This window comes from Phaethon aethereus (assembly GCF_964289735.1).
Source record: "Phaethon aethereus genome assembly, chromosome: 1".
In the NCBI taxonomy this organism is placed as follows: domain Eukaryota; kingdom Metazoa; phylum Chordata; class Aves; order Phaethontiformes; family Phaethontidae; genus Phaethon; species Phaethon aethereus.
The window spans coordinates 76370252-76392684 of NC_138575.1; the positions used below are offsets into that span (position 1 = coordinate 76370252).

Consider the following 22433-nt stretch of genomic DNA (forward strand, 5'->3'; position numbering starts at 1 on the left):
AGTTTTTTCAGTTTTATTCACCTCTAGTTTCTTTTCCTTTTTCTTTTTTGAACAATATATCTTAATCTTGCCCTGTGGATGTAGCACAAGAGTTATGTGTGCAGAAAGCATCTGAAATCACTTTGTTTCTAGTTTTCTTTCATACGTTTAGTAATATAAATAACCAAAGAGGATATTGCTTAACCCATAAAACAAAGTGACATCATAATTTATTAATACAGAAGACACAGTTCATTGCTGTTAAATGCCACAAAGAGCTGGAAATGGAGTAGTTTCTCAGAAGGCATTGCCAATATGTCAAAGGAAAGATTTCCTTGATGCTATCTTAGCATGCATAAGATCCTCTCTGAGTACTTCAGCATTTTGGTCGCTCCCCCCTGAGCTGCTCTGCAGAATTCAAAGGCAGCTTTGCCTGTGATTTCCCCAACACCTGACACCTTCCCGCCCTCCCCGCTCCCCAGATTTACTCCTCTATGGGAAGAAAAATTAAAAAAATACATAGCCAAATGGTGGGGACAGCCAGAGCTGGCTGGCCCATTCGTGCTGCTCCCGTTGATGTTGGTGGGGTGGCAGTACAAGCCCACGTGTCCTCACGGCGTCCCTGTGACGTGGGGACACGGAGCTGCACGCACGGCGGAGCGGTTTCAGCGCTGCGCTGGCCCCGAGGCAGCTCCTGGCTGTAAGAAGGGCAATACATCAGGCTGTTACGCACTCAGGCCCCGGGCCAGCAAAGCATTTAAGCACCTGCTTACCCCTAAACTTTTGAGCAATTCCTCTGGCGTGAGCTGAGCACAGGCATCGCAGCAGCCTCCCGCTTCCCACGGTCTTCCCTTGTGAGGACGCGTGCACTGCGGCTCGGCTGAATGCACGGCTGCCGGCATTGCCTGCGGCGCGGGACTGTTCACCACCACCTCTTCTTGGTCCCTCCTGTTCACAAACCTAGCACTCGCTGCCTGACTCTGCAGGCCCCCATCCTGCTGGCACCTCTGTGGGCGAGCCCCCGGGAAGCCCCACCAGCGTCCGAGAGGCTCTGCCAGGGCTCCCAGCGCTGGGTTCAGCTGCAAAACAATTTTAGAGGATTCCAGAAAAAAAACCCAAACACTTCTGTTAGTGTGCTGTCCCCAAGCACCAATGTGAGCCAACATATAGACAAAGTGCAGCGACCACATGTCCACAATAAGACATCTCTCTCTCTTCTGGGTAACATAAGCAATCTGCCTAGTATAGATAACTTGCAGCCCCGGAAACTGGCTCAGCAGATGTTCAGCTCCATGCACTACCAGTACCCGCACAGAAGCACCAGTCCTCATCGCTGGTCCCTGTCTGCCTCATCATAAAACAAGGCTAGCTGTGCTTTTGCAACTTTTGGGAAGAGGCAGGATTCCTTTTGGCTCCCCAAGCTATTAATTCGAATTTTTATTTCTGTGTAATTTCACGCTTTCCATACACGTAGTCAACTCCCTCCCACTGAAATGCACCTATTTAATCTGATTCAGCCGGTGTGTGAAGCATGCCCGGCGTGTTCATGGTGCTGCGTGGGTTCGCCGAGTTACGCTCTGCGTGCCAGTAATCCCCGGGGGAGCCAGGGCGTGATGAGCTCCTACCTGCCTGCCCGGCGCGCGCACAGACACGGGCACCCGATCGCTCCCAGCTCCCTGGCGTGACAGATTTCCCTCCCGTTCATCAGCTGGCCACGCAGACTTCCTGCACGCTGTTTGCCTGTCCAGCTCCTCCACGAACACGCACACACGTGTGTGCTCACACCTGTGTAGCCGTGGCAGCACGCATGCTCAGCCGCCTGTGCTCAGCCAGCCCCCGTGCAGAGCCGGCGCCCGCAGGTTGGCAGTTCGCTACCCCCCTTGAATCCCCCTCTTCTCTGGGCTATATGTGGCATTTCGAAGCTCTGACAATCTCCTCCAAATGTTTTCCATATTTGTTCAGCCTCCTTGATTCAAATACCAGGAACAACTCAGCCAGCACAAAGCGAAGCTTTGGGGGGCAAAAAACCTCACACCCCCATCAACGCGCGCACACACACACGCACGTGAAAACCTAAAGTTCATCGGCATGGGAAAGGAGGAGGAGAAGAAACCCCAGCACAGCACATCCCTGAATAACCAGAGCCAGACAGGGAAGGCACCCGAAGGGGAGAAAAGCACCGACCCGAGCAAGGCGCAGGAGTCCGCGATGAAGAAGAAGAAGAAGCAGAAGAAAACCAAGAGGGATCCCAAAACTGGCCAGGAGGAGGAATCCCACACTTGTTGTGGCTGCCGTTTCCCGTTGCTGTTTGCTTTGTTGCAGCTGGCATTAGGCATCTCTGTAACAGTGCTGGGCTTCCTTATGGCAGGCATCAGTTCTTCTCTGCTAGTCAGAGACACTCCATATTGGGCTGGGATAATTGTAAGCATAAAGTCTGTTTCTCCATAAAGTGCCTTTGCCAACATTAATGCAAGCTGCATGACGCTCCACTTTAGACTAACCAACTGCATGCACACCACCATTTGAGTTATGCTAACTATAAATATTCCTGGGATTAAATGCCTGGGTATACTTTCCCAAGGAAACTGCTCCTGCAGCATAACACAATCTTTCATCTTCTTCCCTGAAATACCCAACAGACCTTAAATAAAATGCAGGGTTGCTGTTCACTAGATGTATGTATTAGCTTGTGCTTTGCAGTGAACCCCTGCCTGGTGACACTGATAAAAAATGTTGATTACTTACGCTGCCTTCCCTCTTTCCCCACCAAACCGTAACAATCAGGTTTTAGAAGTGAGAGCATAACTCTGTAACTCTCAACTTCTAGCCAGGCGCGTTGGTAATAGCGAGAGGAGAGAAATGTCTGTCTTTCAAGCTTCCTCTCTGTGCTGTGCTGAAGAACCGCTGTGATTTAACCCCTCTCCTGCCTGCCGCTCCCCGACTTCTCACCCACCGGAGAGAGAGACCGCGTGTGGCCGTGGGGAGGGGGACGGTGCTGGCAGATGGGTAACGTGGCAGGGAAAGCCCGTCTCAGGGCCCGCCGGCGGACCCTGCCAAGTCACGCGCAGTTTCGGGTGACACGCCAGCCTCGCCGCACGGGCTGGTGGGGACCGGGTAAAGGGCAGGGTCCTGCCGGGCGTGAATAGCAGGCATTGCCGGCGGGGAAGCCTGGGCTGGTCCCCAGCGCTGGCCACCCCTGCGGAGATGTGGGGAGGAGGTGTGGGGGTCTCGGTGCCGTGCACGGCGTGGCCCCCCTTGGCCAAGTGCTCGGGGATGTGTGGTTTGCCTGTGGAGAGACAGGGTCGGTGACGTATGAGCCTGGGATGTGCCACGGATGCAATTTAGTATGCAGGTTTTTTCCCCCAGGCAGCAGGCTTCAGGAAAGTGTATACTGACATGTTAGCACTGTTTTGGGTGTTGTTAGACTGTAAGAACTCCCAGCAAATAAATTAGTGTTTAGGTACTTAAAGAAAAGCTTTCTCGATGCACTAAACAGCTATGGGAGTGTCTCCCATAAATGTAATTCCTTGCCTGTTGAAGGATTATCTGAACACCTGAACTGCTTGGGGTTTGCTGTATTAATCCTGCTGAGCTCCCAAAGGAAGAGCTCCTCTTACTCACCTAGCCCTTCTTGTTTCTCTTCCAACCAAAGAGGTATCGAAAAGTTTAGCGATGTGTCACAGGGCGAGAGCCTGCTCTTGCTCAGGAGAGCGTCCTCCTGGGGTTTTCACTGTTACAAGCCAGCGGCGAGCACAGGTAATAAAATAGCAGCATGTGACGTTTTCACTCCTCCTGTTTATTTGGGGATTCTGGAGGGCAGATTATTTCTTCTCCAGACAGCACTTGTAGTATCCCAGGTTTGAAACAGCTTTTTCACTAGAAAAAGTTGGCACAGAAAGAGTAGGGAAAGCGTGAGCTGGGCTGAACTAGCGTATGGCCAGGGATGTGAGACAAGCCATGGAAGCAGCCCCTGGCCCGCATGAATGTCATTGGTGTCCAAACAGCACCCATCCGAGACACCTGCATACGCCTGATCTCCCTTGGGGAGGCTTGAAACGCCACCGAAGTCACTACTTTCTGAAGACTGAGCTCTCTATCCCCCCTCATTTTTAGCAGCAGCTGCCAGCAGTGGTGACATTTAGATGCCCACACGAGGCAAAGCTCAGTCGCTTTCAGAGTTCCCCCCTGAAAAACAGGCAAAACCCGTCACGTGTGTTCCCGAGCTAATCCCCAGCTCAAAGCAAAACTCAGCCCTCGGCCGTGGTGGTCACGTTTTTGCACTCACCAGCCGGCCGGGATAACTCCTGGGACTGTGCTGGCGGTGGGGGTCAGGGCTTCGTTTTGCTTCGTTACAGGGTGCTCTGGCTCTCGGGAAGACCAGTGCACCCTGTGCGCTGCAGGTAGGGACCCGTGGGGAGGGGTTACTGTACCTGTGGTCCGAGTCAGACGGTGACTCCCACCTTGGTGACTCCAGGGCGATGTCAAGCCACCGGCACCTCCGAGTGGCGTTTGATTCCCCCCTGGCTCAAAAGGGGTTTTGTTGTCCCCCTGCTTGCCCTCAGGGTGATGGCAGGGACTGTGTGCTGGGGGCACGTGGCCAGGCAGGGTCCCGGGGAGACACACTGCTCTCCTGCACCCTCAGCCCAAAGCAGAAGGAAAAGAGGGGTCTGATGCCAGCAGAGAGGGTGGTAAAAGGGAAACCAGTGCTAGAAAGGAGAGATGGAGGTGGTGGTGCAGCCCCAGAGCCTCCCAGCAAGAAAGCGCGCATGGAGCACTGGCCACGGCCAGTGCACCACAGGAGTAATGCAAAGCATATATCTGAGGGGCAAAATGCAGGAGATATGACATGATGCTGCATTTACTTTGTCCCTGCGCTGTGATGCCTCCACGGAGGTACTTGGTAGCCAGTGGGATATCAGATGGAGATGGCCAGGAGCTGCTGAGCTGGAGTCTCTGGGTGTGGGGGTCACAGGGTGCCGCTGGTGAGCTGGGGGGAAACTGGTCCATGAAGGATGACCCTTGGCTAGGACACCCTACGTGTGGCTGGATGTCCTGTGGGCTGGCTCTTGGGCTGCCATGGGAGGCTGTATGGAGGGCACATAGGTAGGGATGGATGACCCCATTTGTGCTGCTTGACAACAAACCTCGTGGCAGAAAGTGACTTCCCAAAACTCACTTGTTCGCACAGAAATGAGCAACAGAACAGAAAGATGTGGTGTAAAATACCAGAGCATATTTGTTTTAGTAGCATCCCACTCAAGTGCTCTTTTTAAAGGGCTTGATTAGTATTCAGAATCAAGAACTTAAAAAATCTATTATCGAGACCTTTTTAGCAACATTAGAGATAATGGGTGAAGCTCATTCCTAGTGTTACTCCTTTGGAATTACACCAGGGCTGGATTTGACCCCACAGCTGTTAATGCAGGATGACAGAAAAATGAAGGAAAATTGCTAATGTGTTAAATAGACCCTGATTGATTGAAAGTTTTTTTTTTTTCTTTATTGGTGACAAAATACTGACACTGTTCCTTGCTGAAAATCAAGTGCTTTTAGTGCATCACCATGAATGAAAAGGAACTTATTTAGAGAAGCAGCTAGAGTGAAATGCTACCGAAGAAAACCACGCAAGGCAGGCCGAATTAAGCCTGTTCAAAACCTGAGCACCTAGGTTTGTGAGGATAGTGCAGGCCAGGGATTGGGTTCACCATCCTGTGGAATAAATGTGGCCAGCGATCCGCCGACGGGGAGCGGAGGAGGCCGCCGACACCGAAGCGGTCCCCGCCGAGGGGTGCCTGGCACCGGGCCCTTCCTTCCTGCAGCTCCTGCAGAAGGAAACGATACAGCTCGCATCGCGTCGGTAGCGTTTCACCATGAAACCTGTTAGTTCAAAATGCATTTAGTCTGAAATCTGTGGGACATTAGTCAGAAACCAGAGAAAAGGTTTATGGACAGAAACCACGGGCCCTATGTGATTTACCACTTCTGCTTCAGCTTCAACAACCTATTCCCTGTAAAATGCCTCTGCTGCATTGCTAGGGACAGGCAAATAAATGCAATTAAAAACAGTGAGGGTGGCATTTGTTTCACCTACCCGCAGCCATTTGCAGCGACGGTGTCCAGGTCTGAAGCAGTTGCCCGGCTCTCCTCTGAGACCTGTTCTGAACACCCGAAACTGCAGGCTGGACCACCCTGGGAGTCTCTTCCTTCTTGCTGTTTTGAAGGAGCTTGGACAAGCTCTTCACAAATCCAACCGGGAGTGCAGGGCTTTATTTTTTTTTTCCCGTGTCTTGCCACTGACTTGCTGCGTAGCTTTGGGCAAGTTACTTAACCTGGCTAAGACTTTGTTGTTTCCCCTGTAAAATGGGATTACTAATGGCTATCCGTCACCCCTTGCTTTGAGATCCTTGGATGAAAAGTCTTGCAGAAGCAGTAGATATTAATGGTATCCATTTCATTCTTTTTCATTAGCTTGTGGCCTTTTGACACCTAGAAGAAGAAATGATGTATTTCTCCTTGAAAAATCTGCTCTTAGATTATTTCCACTGTGATCAAAAGTAGAGACTATCTGAGTTTTCACAGGCAAGCTCCCTTTCAGCCTCGTTTTGCAGACTCAGGCAGTTAAGAAAGTTACAGAAATGCTCATCAGAAATTATTATCCAGGATGTTTGTTATTTCTGTCAGGAAGTTATTTTAAATTCGTAGATATGTATGGAAGTACCTAAAATTGGGATTTTTAAAAATATTTTTAAAAACATCTGTTTCTCCAGCGGCTCAAGGCAGCAACTGTGGCTCCAGCTGTCATTTATTTTATTGCAAAAAGTGTCTCAAAAGATCTGCCACGGGCTGAGCTACCAGCCCAGGAGCTCTGATGCTTCTCCCTGCTCAGGCCCTTCAGGGCCACATCTGCCCAGGTGTTCCCCCGGGCTGGAGGGTCCCTGAGCTTACCCAAGGGGTAGCCATGGCTTGTTGATTTTTGGCATCAGTGTTCAAGCGTTGGCTTCTCTGCCCTGGTGGGGTGAGGCTGATGTGGGGCTTTGTGGTGTGAAAGGCAGGCAGACTTTTTAAGAAAGAGCAATTTAATTATTCTTCGTTTACCTGGGGTCAGAAATGTTTGTGTGTCTTTAAATTTTTATCCTTTTTTTTAAAGAACCTTTAAAAAAAATTAAGCCAAAGCTTTCACCAAAGGAAACAAATCCTTTGCTTAGAGCACCTCACAGACAAAGATGGATGAGACAAACGCAGATCCCATGATGGCTGGAAAACCGGGCTGTGAGGGACAGTTTGCAGGAGACGAGGGGCGAGAGAGAGCGCGTTGCATGGCCGCGCCAGGGAATGGTGGAAGACGACCTGGGCTGGCCAAGGAGTTTGGCTGCCTTTCCTGCTCCAGAGATCTTTTGATTCTTAGTACCACATGGGTAGCAAACAGCCAGGACTATCTCCCGACGCTGTGTACCCGTCAGACGCTGGTAACTGAGACGTTGGTTTAATTGACGTACTTCTGCATGAGGATCCGACTCAGGCGGTGGGTCCCGCCGCTGACTCGGCACGTGCTCGTGGGCTGGTGAACCTGAGTGCCAAAATCAATAGCGCTGCCTGTAACTAAAGAGCCTCTGCCTCTTTAGTTTGTCATTTTGTGGGTTTTGTGTCATTTTGGGGCCAGAGGGGCAGGAAGGCAGTGTGACAAGCTCCCTGCACTCAGCACCCTCTTTGGCTTGTACAGCTCCAGCATCCCCAGTTCTCAGGGAAGCAGCAAAATTAAGCTGAACTTTTGAAACAGTAGAAATGGCAACAGGGAGAGACCAGGGGCTGGGGTTTTCATCCTGAAAATGGGTACAATGGTGGTGATGGTATAACTGTTAGGAGAAGCTTTGAGAACATTGTTGTGAGATGGATGCTGAAAGGAAGAAGCACTGTATACAGGCATCTGGGGAAAAAAGGATGGTACCATGCTCTGAAGTGATGTAAATTAGAAATTGGGGTTAAATGTATCGTGATGATCAGCTGGGGTTGGTTAGACCTGTGCTCCTCTGCAGCAGAAGGGATTTGCTGTACCTGTAGCCATTCCTATAATGTAGACGGTTTTCCCAGATCAGCATAAAAAAGCAATTCAAGGGCCATGTTGTCTCTGATAATTTTAAGATGAAGCTCTGTAGATGTTTCTGCCTAAGAGCCTTTCTACAGAAGGTCTCATATGGTAAAACGAGGCAAACCATTAGGGGTAAACCCTTGCAAAGGGGGTTAGCATCCTTGCCTTTCTCTTTCCGGATCTTCCCACCCACTGGATATAATGTTTTTTCAAGAGGCCAGACACTCCAGCTGCACGGTGGTGGCCCTGCCAAACATCAGGCAACAGCTTTATGCATGAGGCAACCTTTTTATCTTCCTAGAGAGGGTCAGTAATTGGGAAGCATCCCCAGCTAGAGCGAGAGGCAACCGACCCCTTCCATATTGATATGGGGGATGATTGACTATTTAAAAACCTCTGAAATGTGTTCTCTTTTAAAGCCTGAAAGGAGAGAGACACTTTCTTGTTAGCCCTGGCCCCTTGCTGGGTTTTATTGTTGTTGCTTTTGACACCTTTTCCTGCAGCAATTGTGGAGGTGGCTTTCAGTCAGGCTTTACCTCCTATACAGCCTTGCTGGGTTTTTAACTTTTACTTATTATTAGGGAAACCGATTTCAATTTTTAACAAAAGGTGATACTTAAAAACTGGTGCCATCAAAGCAGCTAATGGAAATTATAGGCATGCAGGCATCCATTTTTTATGTAAGCTAGCTTCAATTAGCCATGGGCAAATGTGAAAAGGTTTGAGGGAGGACTGCCTTCAAGAAGAGCCTCCAAGCTTAGGTATTTAATTGAACTCTCTCCAAAGTATGTGAAACTCTGGTATGCAATGAGGTACGCTGCATGAAATATGCTGTGGTGAGGTTTCCAATGCTTGTTTATAGCCATACATCTATGTAGCACCAGACCTGTATTCTTCAGAGCCCTCTGCCATTAAATCTTACCATTTTCTAAGAGTAACTATGCATCGATGCCCGATTAACTGAAATTCATGTTTTTATTTTGATCAGGTATAGAGTGGAAAACTTTGATGGGAAAAGCTGTTGAAAGGTTCTGAAAGAATGGTTTGAGAAGGTAGCTGCACACCAGAGGTCTGTGCGATACCTGCTCAAGTGCTGATCTAATCCTGGATGTCTCCGCGGTTTAGCCCCCTGGTCTAGCTACAGCCTCAAGGGGAAAGAGAGAGGAAATCAGAGTTCCTGGCTGGATCGTGTTTGTGCAAAAAGCCTAGGTTAGATTTGGAGAGGGAGATTGTTCAAACAGGTTTCCTCAGCCTAGGTAACCTCATGACGCTAAAGATGGTGGCTTTCCATAGCTTCATAGTCGCAGACACATCCCAAGAGCCATGTTCACATAGCACTCTTAGCCATGCTACACTTCTCACGTCGCAATTCACTGCTGGCTCTGGGACTTTTTAATGTTTTTTTTGGTTCCCTCAGGCGTTTGATTGCCCAGCACCGTATTTCTGATTTAACAGCAGTAGTGGACTGCTGCTGCAGCTCCTGGCTTTGTAAGTGATGGTAGGCTTGGCAGTGCTTTGCCGAGGGAATTAAATCTCACTGTAGCACAAGTGACCGTTTTCACTGCTGAGCATCCGATTTAAACAGCAAAGATAGTTACAGGAAAATTCATTTGATTATGAATGTTCTTGCAGGGTTTTGATTACTTTACAGAGTTCAAAAGAAAGCTGTGTATCTGTCACGGTGTGTTATTGCATGGTTTGAAGGGACCTGTATTAAAGACATCATTATTTTATTCTGTAGGTGGGGCAGGGATGGTCAGTTATCATGGGGTTTTATGGCTGTTAAGAGAATGATTTCTTAGATTATGATGGCCTTTGCCTGTAACCACAAGATACATGTTTATTATTACTGCTATTACTTCTGGAAGTAACTTATGTGCAAGTTGACTGTCCTTAAATCTAACAAGAAATCTGTAAGAGGAAAAACCATTAAGGTGCAATAATTCTGTGTGGCAAACTGGCTTCTTTTTACATGTGGTAGCAAGAGCTAGGCTGACCCGAAGCTGACGAAAGCTAACAGTGAAAGCTGCCGGTAGCACCCGCTTTCGTTGCCATTTCCTCAAACCTCATAAAGCGAATGAACATTAGCATCGCTGTCTGCAACAGCCCGTACAGACGTCTGGCATCAGATGATCCCGGTTGGTAACGGCAAAGCCAACGGGAACATTTTCTTTCTTGCGTCAAAGTCTGTGTCCAGTGGGATTGTTAAATGTTGGACAGCATGGCTTCTCCAAGCATGTGGAAGGGAGCTAAGCCTTGACATATCTGAGAAGGTGGGTGAGCCATCAAGCCAAGTAGCACCTCTGAGGGTAAGCCAGAGACTTCAGAGATAGCTACAAGACATAATTCCTTTACCCTTGTCCCTGCAAACAAAAAGATCCACAGCATCTTGAAGTAAGCAACTATGAAATAACTTGTCCATAATGGAAATTTCTTCCTAATTCTGTTAATACCAGTTTCCCTCCTGAAGTTTGAGAGATTACATTCTTATTAAAAAGGAAGAGTCCACCTGTGGGTCTCAGCAATGACATGTGGCATTGCAGCACCTATATTTGAGACTTATTGTTCCCCAATGTATTTGCTTTCTGCCCCTAAAGGTTGTTGCAGGACGTTCTTGCTAACAAGCCCCCATATAAAGAGCAGATGAGCTATACTATGTATTTGTGAGTGTTTGCAGCATTTGTCTTGTGGTGTAGTGTAGACCCAAGATGCTCCTTTGAACCAGGTTTTTGCCTCCTTCCTGCATGTCTTGGTGGGTGTTTCCAACTCTTACATTTTACCAGTCTCACGTGCCAGGGTTTCCAAGATACTCTGGGTAGGAAGCGCTTTGCTGGAGAAAGCAAAAAAAAAAAAATTCTAGCCATAACAAAAGAAAAAACATGCAGACAGATTAGAGCAATCTGTGGTTTCGAAATCTGTCAAAATAAAGCAAACCACATTAATATGCCAGTGTGCAGAGATAATGAATGCAAACCACAGAGGAAATTTGTGCCCTACGTGTTCATATTTCCCCGAATTCCGTACATTACATAACCATCTTCATCAGTGCCACGGGGTGTCCTTGTGCTTAGTCCCTGCAGGGCCGGACACAAGTGCAAGCCACAAGAAGGCGAGGTTGGGGAGAGTGGCTCCCTTGCCCCAAGCCTCGTGGTCCTCACCGGTGGCAACATCTGTGGCCTTTGTCCAAACACCCTTCTGCATTGCCAGTTCTGTTGGGTCCTGTGGGAGATGAGGAGACTGTTTTTCTCACCTGTGACACTTTTCAGAAGTGTAGTAAGTTTAGCAGGAAGAATGGTGTTGTCTAGTGCAGGAGGATGCTGGCACCGTGCTGGGCAGGGCATCAGCCCGCCGTGCTGCGGTGGCAGCTGGAGCTCTTCAGCACAGCGAGATTGGCTAAGGTCAAGCCGGTGGTGAGGGATTTTGGGTACATGAAGCTTGGCATCGATCTTCTTCTTTACTGGCTGAGTCCCGGTTTTAAGATGATCAAGACACGTACAGGCATGCTCCTTGCGGGTGCCGAGCGTGCGTCGCGGTACAGTTGCAGTCTCACTGTTGAATGACCTGTTTTGCAGAAGGGGTGCGTGGCTCCAAGCTGTGAGGTGCACCCAGTTGCGTTAGCCTGTGCTGGTCTGCCAAAGTCCTGAAGAGCCAAGGACTGCACGCTAGATCTCCCTGGGCGCAGGGATCCTCCCAGGCAAATCAGCTGGGACCCACTCCTAAATGTGGTTGGGAACAGGTCCCGTTTCTGCTGAAATCTATAGGATTTTAATTCAGTTCTCATGACTGCAGGCTCTAGCCCTCTTTAGGGTGGGGGCAACCCGGAAAATGTCAGCTCCTATTTTGATTGTGGTGTAAAAAAAATTAATTCTTAAGTCACTTTTCTGCCCTGAGATGTTCCTGCCCAGTGAAAACACTAAAAAGAAACAGTATTGAAACTTTTCTAGAGCATAAACTTTTCAGTTTTTCAGCCAGCTCTAGTAAATAGCTGTTTTCCCTGGGTTGCGAACTGAAGGATCTCACAGGGTATGCCTTAACCAAAATTAAGTCTGTGCCCTTCCTAAATACATCTATATCACATTCAGGTCTTTTTCTAGATGGTACTTTTCTAAATTTAAATTCTTTCCTTGGATAACCTTGCACGTCAATACCGATTCAGCAAAGGGTGTGTTAGTTTGTCTGGAAAATTCTGAAATGTAGGATCTTGAAATAAACTTGAGTTGAAATTTACTCAGCATAGAAATGCATATTTCTAGATTTCCAGATAACAGTTACAAGAGCTAATCTAATTAACTGCTATTCTGCAGCTCTTACAGAATCTATTTTATTTGTATAACAAATGCATATTGATTGGTGGCAAGCAAGTGCTAAAGCAAGTTCAATTGCATTTTATGTTGTGTGCTTAGTCAATAAGACATAGGAAAAGTATGCTTCACGCTGGGATATTGCAATGGCGGTTGAAGCACTAGGACGCAGGATTACCTAATGCTACTTAGCAATCGGCATCAACAGCATCCATAACGTGCCTGCTGTAATGCAGCTTGGTCACTTAGCAGGTCCTAACGAATATTTACCAGATTTTTATAGTTAATTCTATTATGGTTCATAGGCATAATTGAAAACTGATCTATTGATAATGTATAAAACAGAAGCATAAAGCTGGTTTCTATATGAATATTCCACACTTTGTTTTGCTCCAATCAGTGCATTTACCTTTAAAGAACCAAAATGTAAAACATATATGGGTCATAATTCTCAGCAACTTTATTTTTTACCATCATTTACAAAAGTACACATCTCTGGTTCAAAAAAATTGTTGGTATATTGTTATACAAGAAATACTTAAGCCTTCTGAAATACCCTGGCCAAGACTTGCCGGAATCCTGACCCAGTGTAACCTTTTATAAATACCTCTCTACAAATGTGCCTCTTCAAGTATCCCTGAGTATATTATTTAAATCCCAGAGGAACTTCAGAAAGCACGTGCAGGAATGGAAATCCTTTTAAACGATAGTCTTTTGTGTGGGAAGCTTTCTGAGGAGGGAGGTCTGGTCCTGCCGCATTGAAAGCTGGCAGGGTTCTTGCAGAGGTTGTATGAGGCACCTGATGGTAGAAAGAAAATTCCACCACTGGTATCTGGCTTTGCCCTCGGAAATGAATACAGCTCTGTCAGCTTTCTGTGGGAAAAGGGGAACGGGAATGGGAAAGCAGGCACAGTCCCATGATGTCTCACGGGAGTAACCTGCTGGCAAATTTGTCCCTGGAGGCAAATCTGGCCCTCAGTTCGCGCAAGTGTAAATTCCCACTAACGTAGCTGAAGCAAAACAAATTTGATTTATTGCTCATAACAAGATCCTTCAGCACCAGATCCTGAAAATAGTTAGGTCTAGCTTTGACATGAGCAGCCCCTTTGATTTTGCATGAATTTGGGGTGAAACATTAAGTGAATGTATTTAAGTTTTTTTTTTTTTTACTTCTTGCTGTAAGTTCTTTCCTTCATCCGCTGCTGCCACTAGGGGAGTTTATCATTTGGATATTACTAGAGATATGATCTCCTTAAGATTTAAGTTTTATGGGCATGTTAATTAAATTAAAAGATTAATAGACAGTGCAAGGGACCAAGGACATAGGCGATTAATCCTAAGAAATAAAACATGGTTGAGTCACATAGAAGCACTATAGGGCAAAAAAACCTACAACACTGAAGGACCTTTGACAAGAAAGGTTGTTTTTTCCCCCGACAACCCTGTCAGCTATGGCTGTCAACAATAAAAAGAAGAAAACAAATAAATTGGAGGCCGTGTGCAAGTCACAGGTCCAGAATATAAATACACATGACATGGAAAGAAGTAAATAATACTGATGCTTTCATTAGAAATGTTCTCAGGCAATACTTCCTATTCATGTCCTACTGAAATGACATGAAATAAAACTTTAAGGGAATAAGTGTTACTAATCACACAGGTTCTTGAGGGACATGACCATTGGTATGTTGAGAGGCGCTCTTCCTTTGCAGGGATGCTGCCTAGTGCCTTATAGTGCAGGTATAAAGAAAAGTTTTGTATTCTATTTATCAGATCATAAAAGAAATGTGTTTAACCATTGCTGCCTAAAAGGACAGTTACGCATTTTTCACTGCAGGTCAAGCAGTTCCCCGTGGAGCTGGCAATCTGGATGTGAACAGCACGTGCAGCGAGCAGGCGGGGACAGGGCGCTGAAAGAGCCCTGCGCTCCTGCAGGCATCTCGGCGGCGTAGTCCCACCCCTGAGCAAAGGCAACGCGCACTCCAGTCGGGCCTGAGAAGACAAATCCCACTGCCCTGGGAAAGCAGAAAGGCTCAAATTAATGAGAAACCTTCAAAACCCCCAAAGTAAAATGAAGGGGGGAAAAAAATACAGATTCTTGCTGTAGTCACTGGGGATTTAATAGCTACCATTTATGATCAGGATGCTCCTAGCAAGGAAGCCAAGGCTTGCTCCCGGTGTCAAGACAAGCCGTAGCACCTCTGAAAGCACAGTGGCTGATCTCAGCTAAGGTCCCCACTAAGGCTCATCACGCCTGGGCCTTTTTTAAGGCTGTGATATGAAGTGGCACATAAAAACGTGTGCGTGCCATCAATTCACCTGTTTTTCCAACGCAATCCAAACACGCATGGATTCCTCCAAGTGTAGCTCCAGCCGCCAACAACACCTTCTCCCTCTGTGGGTGCAGTCAGGACTCCTCTTATGCCCTGATCCAGCCTCAGCAGCCCCGCGGCAGCACAGGGAGCCCCCACCGGCGCCTGGGGACCTGGCTCCTCTTGTCCAGGCAGGGGGGGAAGCTGCCAAAAAGCAGAAGTTCCTGTTGCAGGGCTGCAGCTCCCATGTCCTCCTGTGAGGTCTACTCACTGGTCCTCCAAAAACGTGGGAGAGGAAGGCACTTGACTGGAGTGCTTAGCACCATTGGGGAACCCAGAAAACACTGCTTAAAAAAGGAAATCATATTTATTGGGCTAGGTCCTCAGAGCAGGAACTTCCCTCATGTGGCTGGAAAATGCGTACCAGTGAATATCTGTTCCTGCAAATAAATCTCAGTCTTCAGAATTAATAATGAAGACAGCTAAATGAATAATAAAGTGCATAAATACTTTTCCATTTACTGTTAACCATCAACAATTACTGCCACAGGGCTAAAATGCAGTCTAAGATTGCAGAGGAGATGTCTTCCCTGGTAAGGTGTCCACTCTAGGAGATGTTGAAAGCCTCTGCTCTAAAGTGTGCTGCTTCTTATCCAGCAGCAGCTATGGTTACTGATATACAACCTGTACTGGTGACATAAAAAACCCTGTCAGCATCCAGTGGTATGTAGGATGGTGCTTTTTGGGCTTGCAAGCCCAACTTTATAAGCCTTCTGCTCATTTTTGATAGTTAGTTGCATGGACAGAAACTTTGAAACACATCCTGGAGGCTATTGCTGGGTTGTGTCTTTGTAGGTCTGATTCAAAAAGTCCCTCAGGAAGTTTTTTGTGCCTCAGTGTCTGTAAAAGGAAGGATAAAGCTCTTCCCTCCTGACAAGCTCATCCACACAAATGAAGCTCTTACATGCATGGCTGTAGGCCCTACTCAAATGACTTGATTAACACACTGCTCCTGGAGTTACAGTCCTGCTAACACTGAAGGGTGTTTTGACTTGAAAAAAAGTGTTATTTTTGTGGTTTTTTTTAACTTTGACACATTTCAAATCTCTTCCCTTGCAGGTCTGTGTGGTGTCCTTAGTGGGATTTGTTATGCTTTGTATATCGTACCAACCTGACGAGAAGACGTGTGTGCAGTTCACAGTAAAGGTACCTTGACCTTTTTTTAATTTCTTTTTCCTCTCATGTCATTAAATAGAATTAGAAAAGTTTATACTGGGGGTATTTTTAAGACCACATGAATAGAAGTGAAAATACACCTTAAATGCAAGAATGGTTTTCTGGTATTTTCCAGGCAGCTAAGGAAGAAACTGTAGCCTATAGAGGGGAAACTCTAGTAAAAAATATTTGAAAACAGAGCGATATTTGAAAACCTTTTTATTTGCCATATTTTAACAACACCAAAGATATTCAGATCAACAAAGCTGGAATAATTTGAAAAGTGTTCAGTGAAAGGCTGGGGATTACTGATTAAGTAATTCATAGAGAGCTGGGTAAGAAGTGGCATGGGATAAAATGGGTCCATTTAAATCTAGTTTTAATTTTTAATGTGATCTAAGAAGCATCTCAGCGTCTTCCCAGCAGTTTCACTCCTCACCGTGAAAGAAGAAACTGCACGGGCACAGGCAAATTAAAAAGGGCGGCTGGAAATCTCCACCTGCCCACCTCCATGGTTGGGGAGAGGCAGGCTGTACCTGAGCACCGGCAGCCGTGTCTCAGCACACAGTGCCTTGTGTCAGGGTTGGGCATTATCGAACATGGGAAAGCCTTAGCAAACCGTGGGGATAAGGACTCTTCCATGAAGCAAATTCCCATCCGAGCATTGCAAGAGAGGCACAGAAACCCTGGACCATGCCCCGCCTTCGGGCCCCAAAGCTGTGCTTCCTTGGCACTGGTAAGCAACTAGAACAGAAAGGCTGAGAACGCTTGTTCCAGATGGGGCGTTTTAAACATCATTTTCCTGGGCTGTTTTTCCTTATTATTGTAATTTTCAGGGCTCTTAATATTTTGCAGACACATAATAACCAAGAAAAATACCGACGCAAGCGACACAAAATAACAGTGATTTTTAACTGAGAAAGGCAGAAGGCAATCAAACGCAAGGAGCGGCTTTTCGAAACATGGCATTCATTCTCCCTTAGAAATTAGACCCCGGTGTGTCTTTTGTGCCTCTCTCAAGCTTCTCCCACACCTACATAAAGAAAGGGAGAAGAAGAACAATGGTTTCTGCCCTTTGAGTGCCTTTACATTCTCGTCCCGTCACCTTTACACCCGCAAGTAAGCCTTATGGCTGCCCAGGGAGCTGCTGGGCTGGGCGGGAGCTGCCACGCCAGGCTTTTTATTGCTTGCCCTGCAGCATTAAATTGAACTTGGCTTCCAAGCAGGAAGGGAGTGATCCTTCGTGGTGGGAACGGCATGTTGGGCTGGGCAGCTCAGATGTCTCTGCCACCCTTAGCAACACCACCCACCCTGGCAGTGAGGAACGTGAGCCATCGATCCTGCAAGGAAATTTAATAATAACAATTAAAAAATTTTTAAAATAAAAATGTTTCTCAGGTGCTCCCCAGGCATTGCAAACTGGGTTATTCCTCATCACCTGGCAGAATTAGAGCTAAAGTCTCCTGTGAAAGACTTCTGGTTCAGTCGATAGTCCATGGACTGTTGCTTACCCAAAGCACCCTCCACCCCAGAATCCACCTTCCTGGTGTTTGCAGCATGCCACAAAGCTCGATCATTCCCAGGCTGTTCACCTCTGCTGTCCCACGTCCCCACCGGGAGGTTATCCCACAGTCCCTCCCCTCCTCCCTGCCTGCCCAGAGGAGCAGCTTCTGGCTCCAGGGCACGTACCTATTTTAAACAAAGTAGGAGCTAAGAATCTCCTCCAGGGCTTTGATCACACAGGACTCATCTAAATCTTCAGTATCACTTCTCAGATCTTCAAAAGACAGTTAAAGTCTGTCTCTGAGCAAAAAAAGAACATTAGCTATTCGGCGACAGGGCTGAGGATGCAAAATTAGAGTCAAGAGACTGGGTAACTTGGGCCATTCTCTCCTCCTCGGGGTCCTGAAGCTTCATCCAGCACTGCAGTTGGGTTCAGCCCTAATCTGCCCTGACTCTTCTCCCAAGGGCTTGCTCCCCAGCCCAGGCCCTGCCCTGACGCTGGTGGTTGGTGCCCACTGAGGCTGCCAAGCATCGTCCTACAAGAAAATCTTGTCTGGGCTTCCCTGGAGCGCAGTAAGCACCCCGGGATCCCTTGCATAGCCCAAGGGTCGTTTTGGGAGGAGGACCACACACAGACCTGGGGGATTTTAGTCAACCCCCAAGGTGACCCTATGACCACTGCGAGTGACTCCCTCAGGGTGGGAAACAGGAGGAGACCCGTGCAGTCCTCTCTGCCTTCCTTCCTCTTGGCAGCTGCTTCTTTCATTTCACACTTGCACGAGCCCTGGATCCTGTTAAAAAAGGAGGCGTTAGAACTGCTTTCGGCAGAAGTCCCTTCCTGAGACTACCTGCAGCACCCTGTGCGTCCCTGAGAAAGGGAGATCACCACCCAAAGGGAGGGTGGCTTTGCCCTTTGAATTTCTGCCCCTTCCCCACCTCTGCGTCTGCAAGGAACATGCTCTGCAGTACGGCGAAGCAGCATGCTCGGCTGCTACCTGTGCATTTAAAAAAAAAGAGATCCCCTCATTTGAAAAAAAAAAACCCCAACAACAAAAAAAGACCGCATAGGAAAATTTTGAGACCTCCTGTGGACTTCCTGGGCTATCTGCTAATATTTCACAGTCCACTCACTGTGGTCCTTGTCATGGCATGTCCCGCGGTAGCATGACACCCTCTGCTCCTGCCCTCCCAGCCCCAGCAGCCCATGCCGTGACACACACCACACGGTTCCTCTTCCCTGCACGGGCTCGTGCCTGAGCCACCACTGCCTTCAGAAGGGGTCCCTTGAACCCCACGTCTGCAAACCCTTCTGGTTTCACCTCTGATAACTCTGAGAAGCCTTTTCCATGAAGCATTCGATCCATTTTAGGTTATTTATATTCTTTTTGCCTCAGAGCAAAAACTACTGCCAGTCAATATTGCTAAAATGTTTCCTCCTCATAGGAGGAACCCAAAGGAGGAGTTGCAGGAGCTGCCATGCTCTGACCTCATCGTGTGCCATCTCTCCCCGCTTCCCATTTCTCCTCCTGTTAAAACAGCAATCGCAGTGCCTATCTCTCGGAGGATGTTAAAAAACAGTTTTCCAGTGGCAAGTTCTGGTTCCTGGGCAGAGCTCACTACGCCATTGTATTTGCAACGTTGGGAGTTGCCTCCAGGTCTGGCATGTGATTAATCTGCTGATGGGACTCCCGGCTGTCTTGTGCTCCGTCGCAGGCAGTATTTGCATTTGCCTCACCTCTGATATTTGGAAATGTGTTCATTTTCAGTGGCTCACAGAGAGATTCCTCTGCAAACCTCCAGTGAGAATAATAAGCTATTTGGAAATTGCCCTATGTCCCCAGACATCTCTGCTCGCCTCTGAGGATTGCTCTGAGAGCTGCCCATGTATTTGGTGCTTTTCGAAGGGATTCTGAGATTTCCTTCTCTTTAGGTACACAACAGGCAAATTCTTGCTTACAGTACCTGGAGCGTAGTAGTTTAGGCTGTGGATTTCATGCTATTTTTTACTGACTTTGGATAGAAGTTGGCAGCTAAATAAAATACCTGCCAGGGAGAATCAGGCACACCATGTAGTCCTGGCTTAATATCTCATTTATTAAGGAGGCCTGATTCTGTCTTCTGCTGGTCTGAATCCAGGGACTTCCAGCCAGTCCGCTGGGATTTCTGCATCACAGAAAAACTTTGGTCCCCTAGAGAAGAGGAACAGTCATCAATGTTTCTCCATTTTCCATATGAAACACACTTGCACCACCATTTAAAGTAATGCCACAGGCCTACGAATTACCACATCTTTGTTTGGAGGGGGTCCATCGGTCAGTAGCGCTCCCTTCTGTGTGCTTTATATGAGGAGGTGTCCCCATTTTGCAACTTCACCTTTCCCATTGATCTTTACCTTGAAAGCTGCGGGGGTTAAAGTAATTGCATTTAATAAGAGCCACCCACATTTTGAAGCTGCCTTTGGTTTAAGGCTGCAAGGGAAGTCATTAAATTTAATAGTAGCCAAGTCTTGGAAATGAAGATCTTGAAGTATTTGGTGATTTGGGGGAGAAAATGTATATAGTGCTCTAAGGTCTGTAATAAGCCCAAATATTTTTTTCCAAGCTAGTAACTGAATAGGCAGATTGATTCACACTGTAGATATAAGACAAATGCACCAGGAGTGTGAGTTTTATCAAGACGTGCATACTTGGAGTTTCAAGGTCATAAAAAATGTTTTTATATTGATAGTTTGCTTTCAGTATTGAGCTTAAGAGAGAGCGAGAGAGAGAAGCTGCTGTTTAAAATAACAGATTCCCAACCATGCCATGTGTCTGACAGATAAGACGCCAAGAAAAATAAATGTTTTTACAGTGCTGAATAGAACCAAAAATGCTATTTTGGCTAAACACAGAATATGATTTTAAGGTTCGTTCACACATATTTTGTATGCAGCGCAGCAACTGCCAGAGTTCCAGCTATCAGAAGCAAGGGAAGTCCATATGTTCTGGTATCCAAAGGTCTCAGGTGTAACCCCGAGTGACAAAGGCTCTGAATCGCTGCCGGTTTCCATGCGTTTGTGGGGATGGACTCTGCAATAGCTACCCTTGATAAAAGCCGCCCTGTTTTAAACCTGGCACTGGTGTAAGGAGTAGTGGGGCGACGAGCAGACCCTTGTCCTTCTCATGCCATAGCACTGGGAAATGAAAGGTGTTCGCTGCTCTTTCACGCCTTTGAAAGACTTCTCCTCCATGTTCATGGGGCAAGTTTTGGAAGGAGATTGAGCACAGCACGCACTTTCTCGTGGAGATTTGCATTCCCGCTCCACAGTAGGAGCTGGGAAGCAAGCAGGTTGGCTGCATTCGCAGGGCCACAAGCAGGAGATCAGCCACCTCACTGCCTGATTTGCAAGTATAAATCAGATTTGTTTGGGCATGCAAACCAAGAGCCAGGAATAACACATGAGCAAAGTTTCAAAAACACCTACTTCTCAGCACAGTCTGGGATAATATGTCAGCCCAAGCCTCAGTCTGCTCTGCTTCAAGGCAACTGCACTAATTTATCTTGGTTGATGACTGTAAGTCTCACCAACGCAGGTACAATGGCAGAGGAAGATGCTCCCTCCCTCATTATAAAGCTTCTGGCTGTGTAGAGACACACATTTCTTGGTGCTCTCATCAGGTCTCAAAATTGCAAGGCAATACTCGTATAAATATGCAAGGTGGGATTACTAGTTCTTGGGATGACCCACTGAACTTTGCATCACCAGAGAGTTATATCTGGCTTGCAATTTTTGAAGCACACGATGTCCCGACAGTACATCAAATGCATGCATTCCCTGTGACGTACATGTTTGTACATTCGTTCTGTGTTCCTCACTCTCTGTGTAGCTGGAAAAAGAATGACTTTTTCTTGTTTTTTTCTGGGTTTTTTTTTTTCTTTTTTTCAGATGATGTATTTTCTCCTGAGTGCCCTGGGTCTGGTTGCCTGTATTTTGGCAGTGGCCTTTGCTGCACACCATTATTTGCAGCTGACAAAATTTACCTGCGACACCATCCTCAAGTCCTGCCAGTGCAAACTGGACACTAGAGACCCCCTCGGTAGGACCTTTGTCTACCAGGACACAGCTGACTGTGGCAGCCTCACCAGCATGCTCAACCTGTACTTACTCCTGCAGATGATTCTCAATCTGATCGCAGCCCTGGTGTGTCTATCGGCATGCTTCGTGATGTGGAAACACAGATACCAGGTCTTCTATGTGGGCGTTCGGTTCTACCCTTTAACTGCTACTGAAGGCCAGCAACAGAAAGTGTAGGGTCTGGGCTGGCAGGGGGTTGTAGCCAGGGAATGGAAAATGTTGGCATACTGCCACCGTAGACACCATGGTTGGATGAGTGTTTATAAGGTTTTTGACAAAGAAAAACATTCACAAGGTTTTAATGAATATATTTTTCAATCATTTTAAGAGCATTTCATATGGCTGCTCCTGCGAAAGGTCTCTTGTGAGATTATGTAGAGGTCACAAAGTCCTAAAGGTGCAGCTGAACAAACACTCACCAAAGAGGATCTTTAATAGCCATAGACAAAATGAGAGCTTAAAAAATCATTGGGAACTCATCTGCAGGGCCACAGCCATTAAGAAATAGGGTCCATTTCCCTTGCCAGTAGATATCTGTTCTCGCCTTCAGAGAAGCTATACCGCTTTCTACCAGATAAGAATCTGGTCCAAACTGCTTAATTATAATTATGCTGATCACGCCTAGGGAATATACTGTCTTGTGGATGCTCTGGGTATAATCCACGCTAACCTGATGGGGATTTACCATATGGAAAAGTAGTAAGGGAGGTCAAGACCTCTTCAAATGAAGGTTCAGACCAACAGCAAAGTGAATATATTGACGACTGCCATGAAAAATATGCATAAGACTTTTCAGAGTGACTAATGATATAGGTTACCTAATCCAATTACTAATAAACAACAATATGAGTGGGTTGACTAATGGCAATTTGGTGGGCCCTGCTTGAGACCCCCGACAGATTTCTGAAGTATGAGTGCTCAGC

The 22433-nt window shown here is 47.0% G+C and overlaps 1 protein-coding gene across 1 annotated transcript; it reads left to right on the forward strand.

The window, feature by feature from the left end:
- Positions 1-1885: 1885 nt before the first annotated feature.
- Positions 1886-21698, forward strand: SSPN (sarcospan; the record flags this gene model as incomplete). Its single annotated transcript, XM_081998957.1, is given in 4 exon segments — positions 1886-2042; positions 2045-2400; positions 15798-15884; positions 21322-21698. Coding segments are annotated over 4 exon segments (966 nt in total). The 3' UTR covers positions 21688-21698.
- Between the last annotated feature and the right edge of the window lie 735 nt (positions 21699-22433).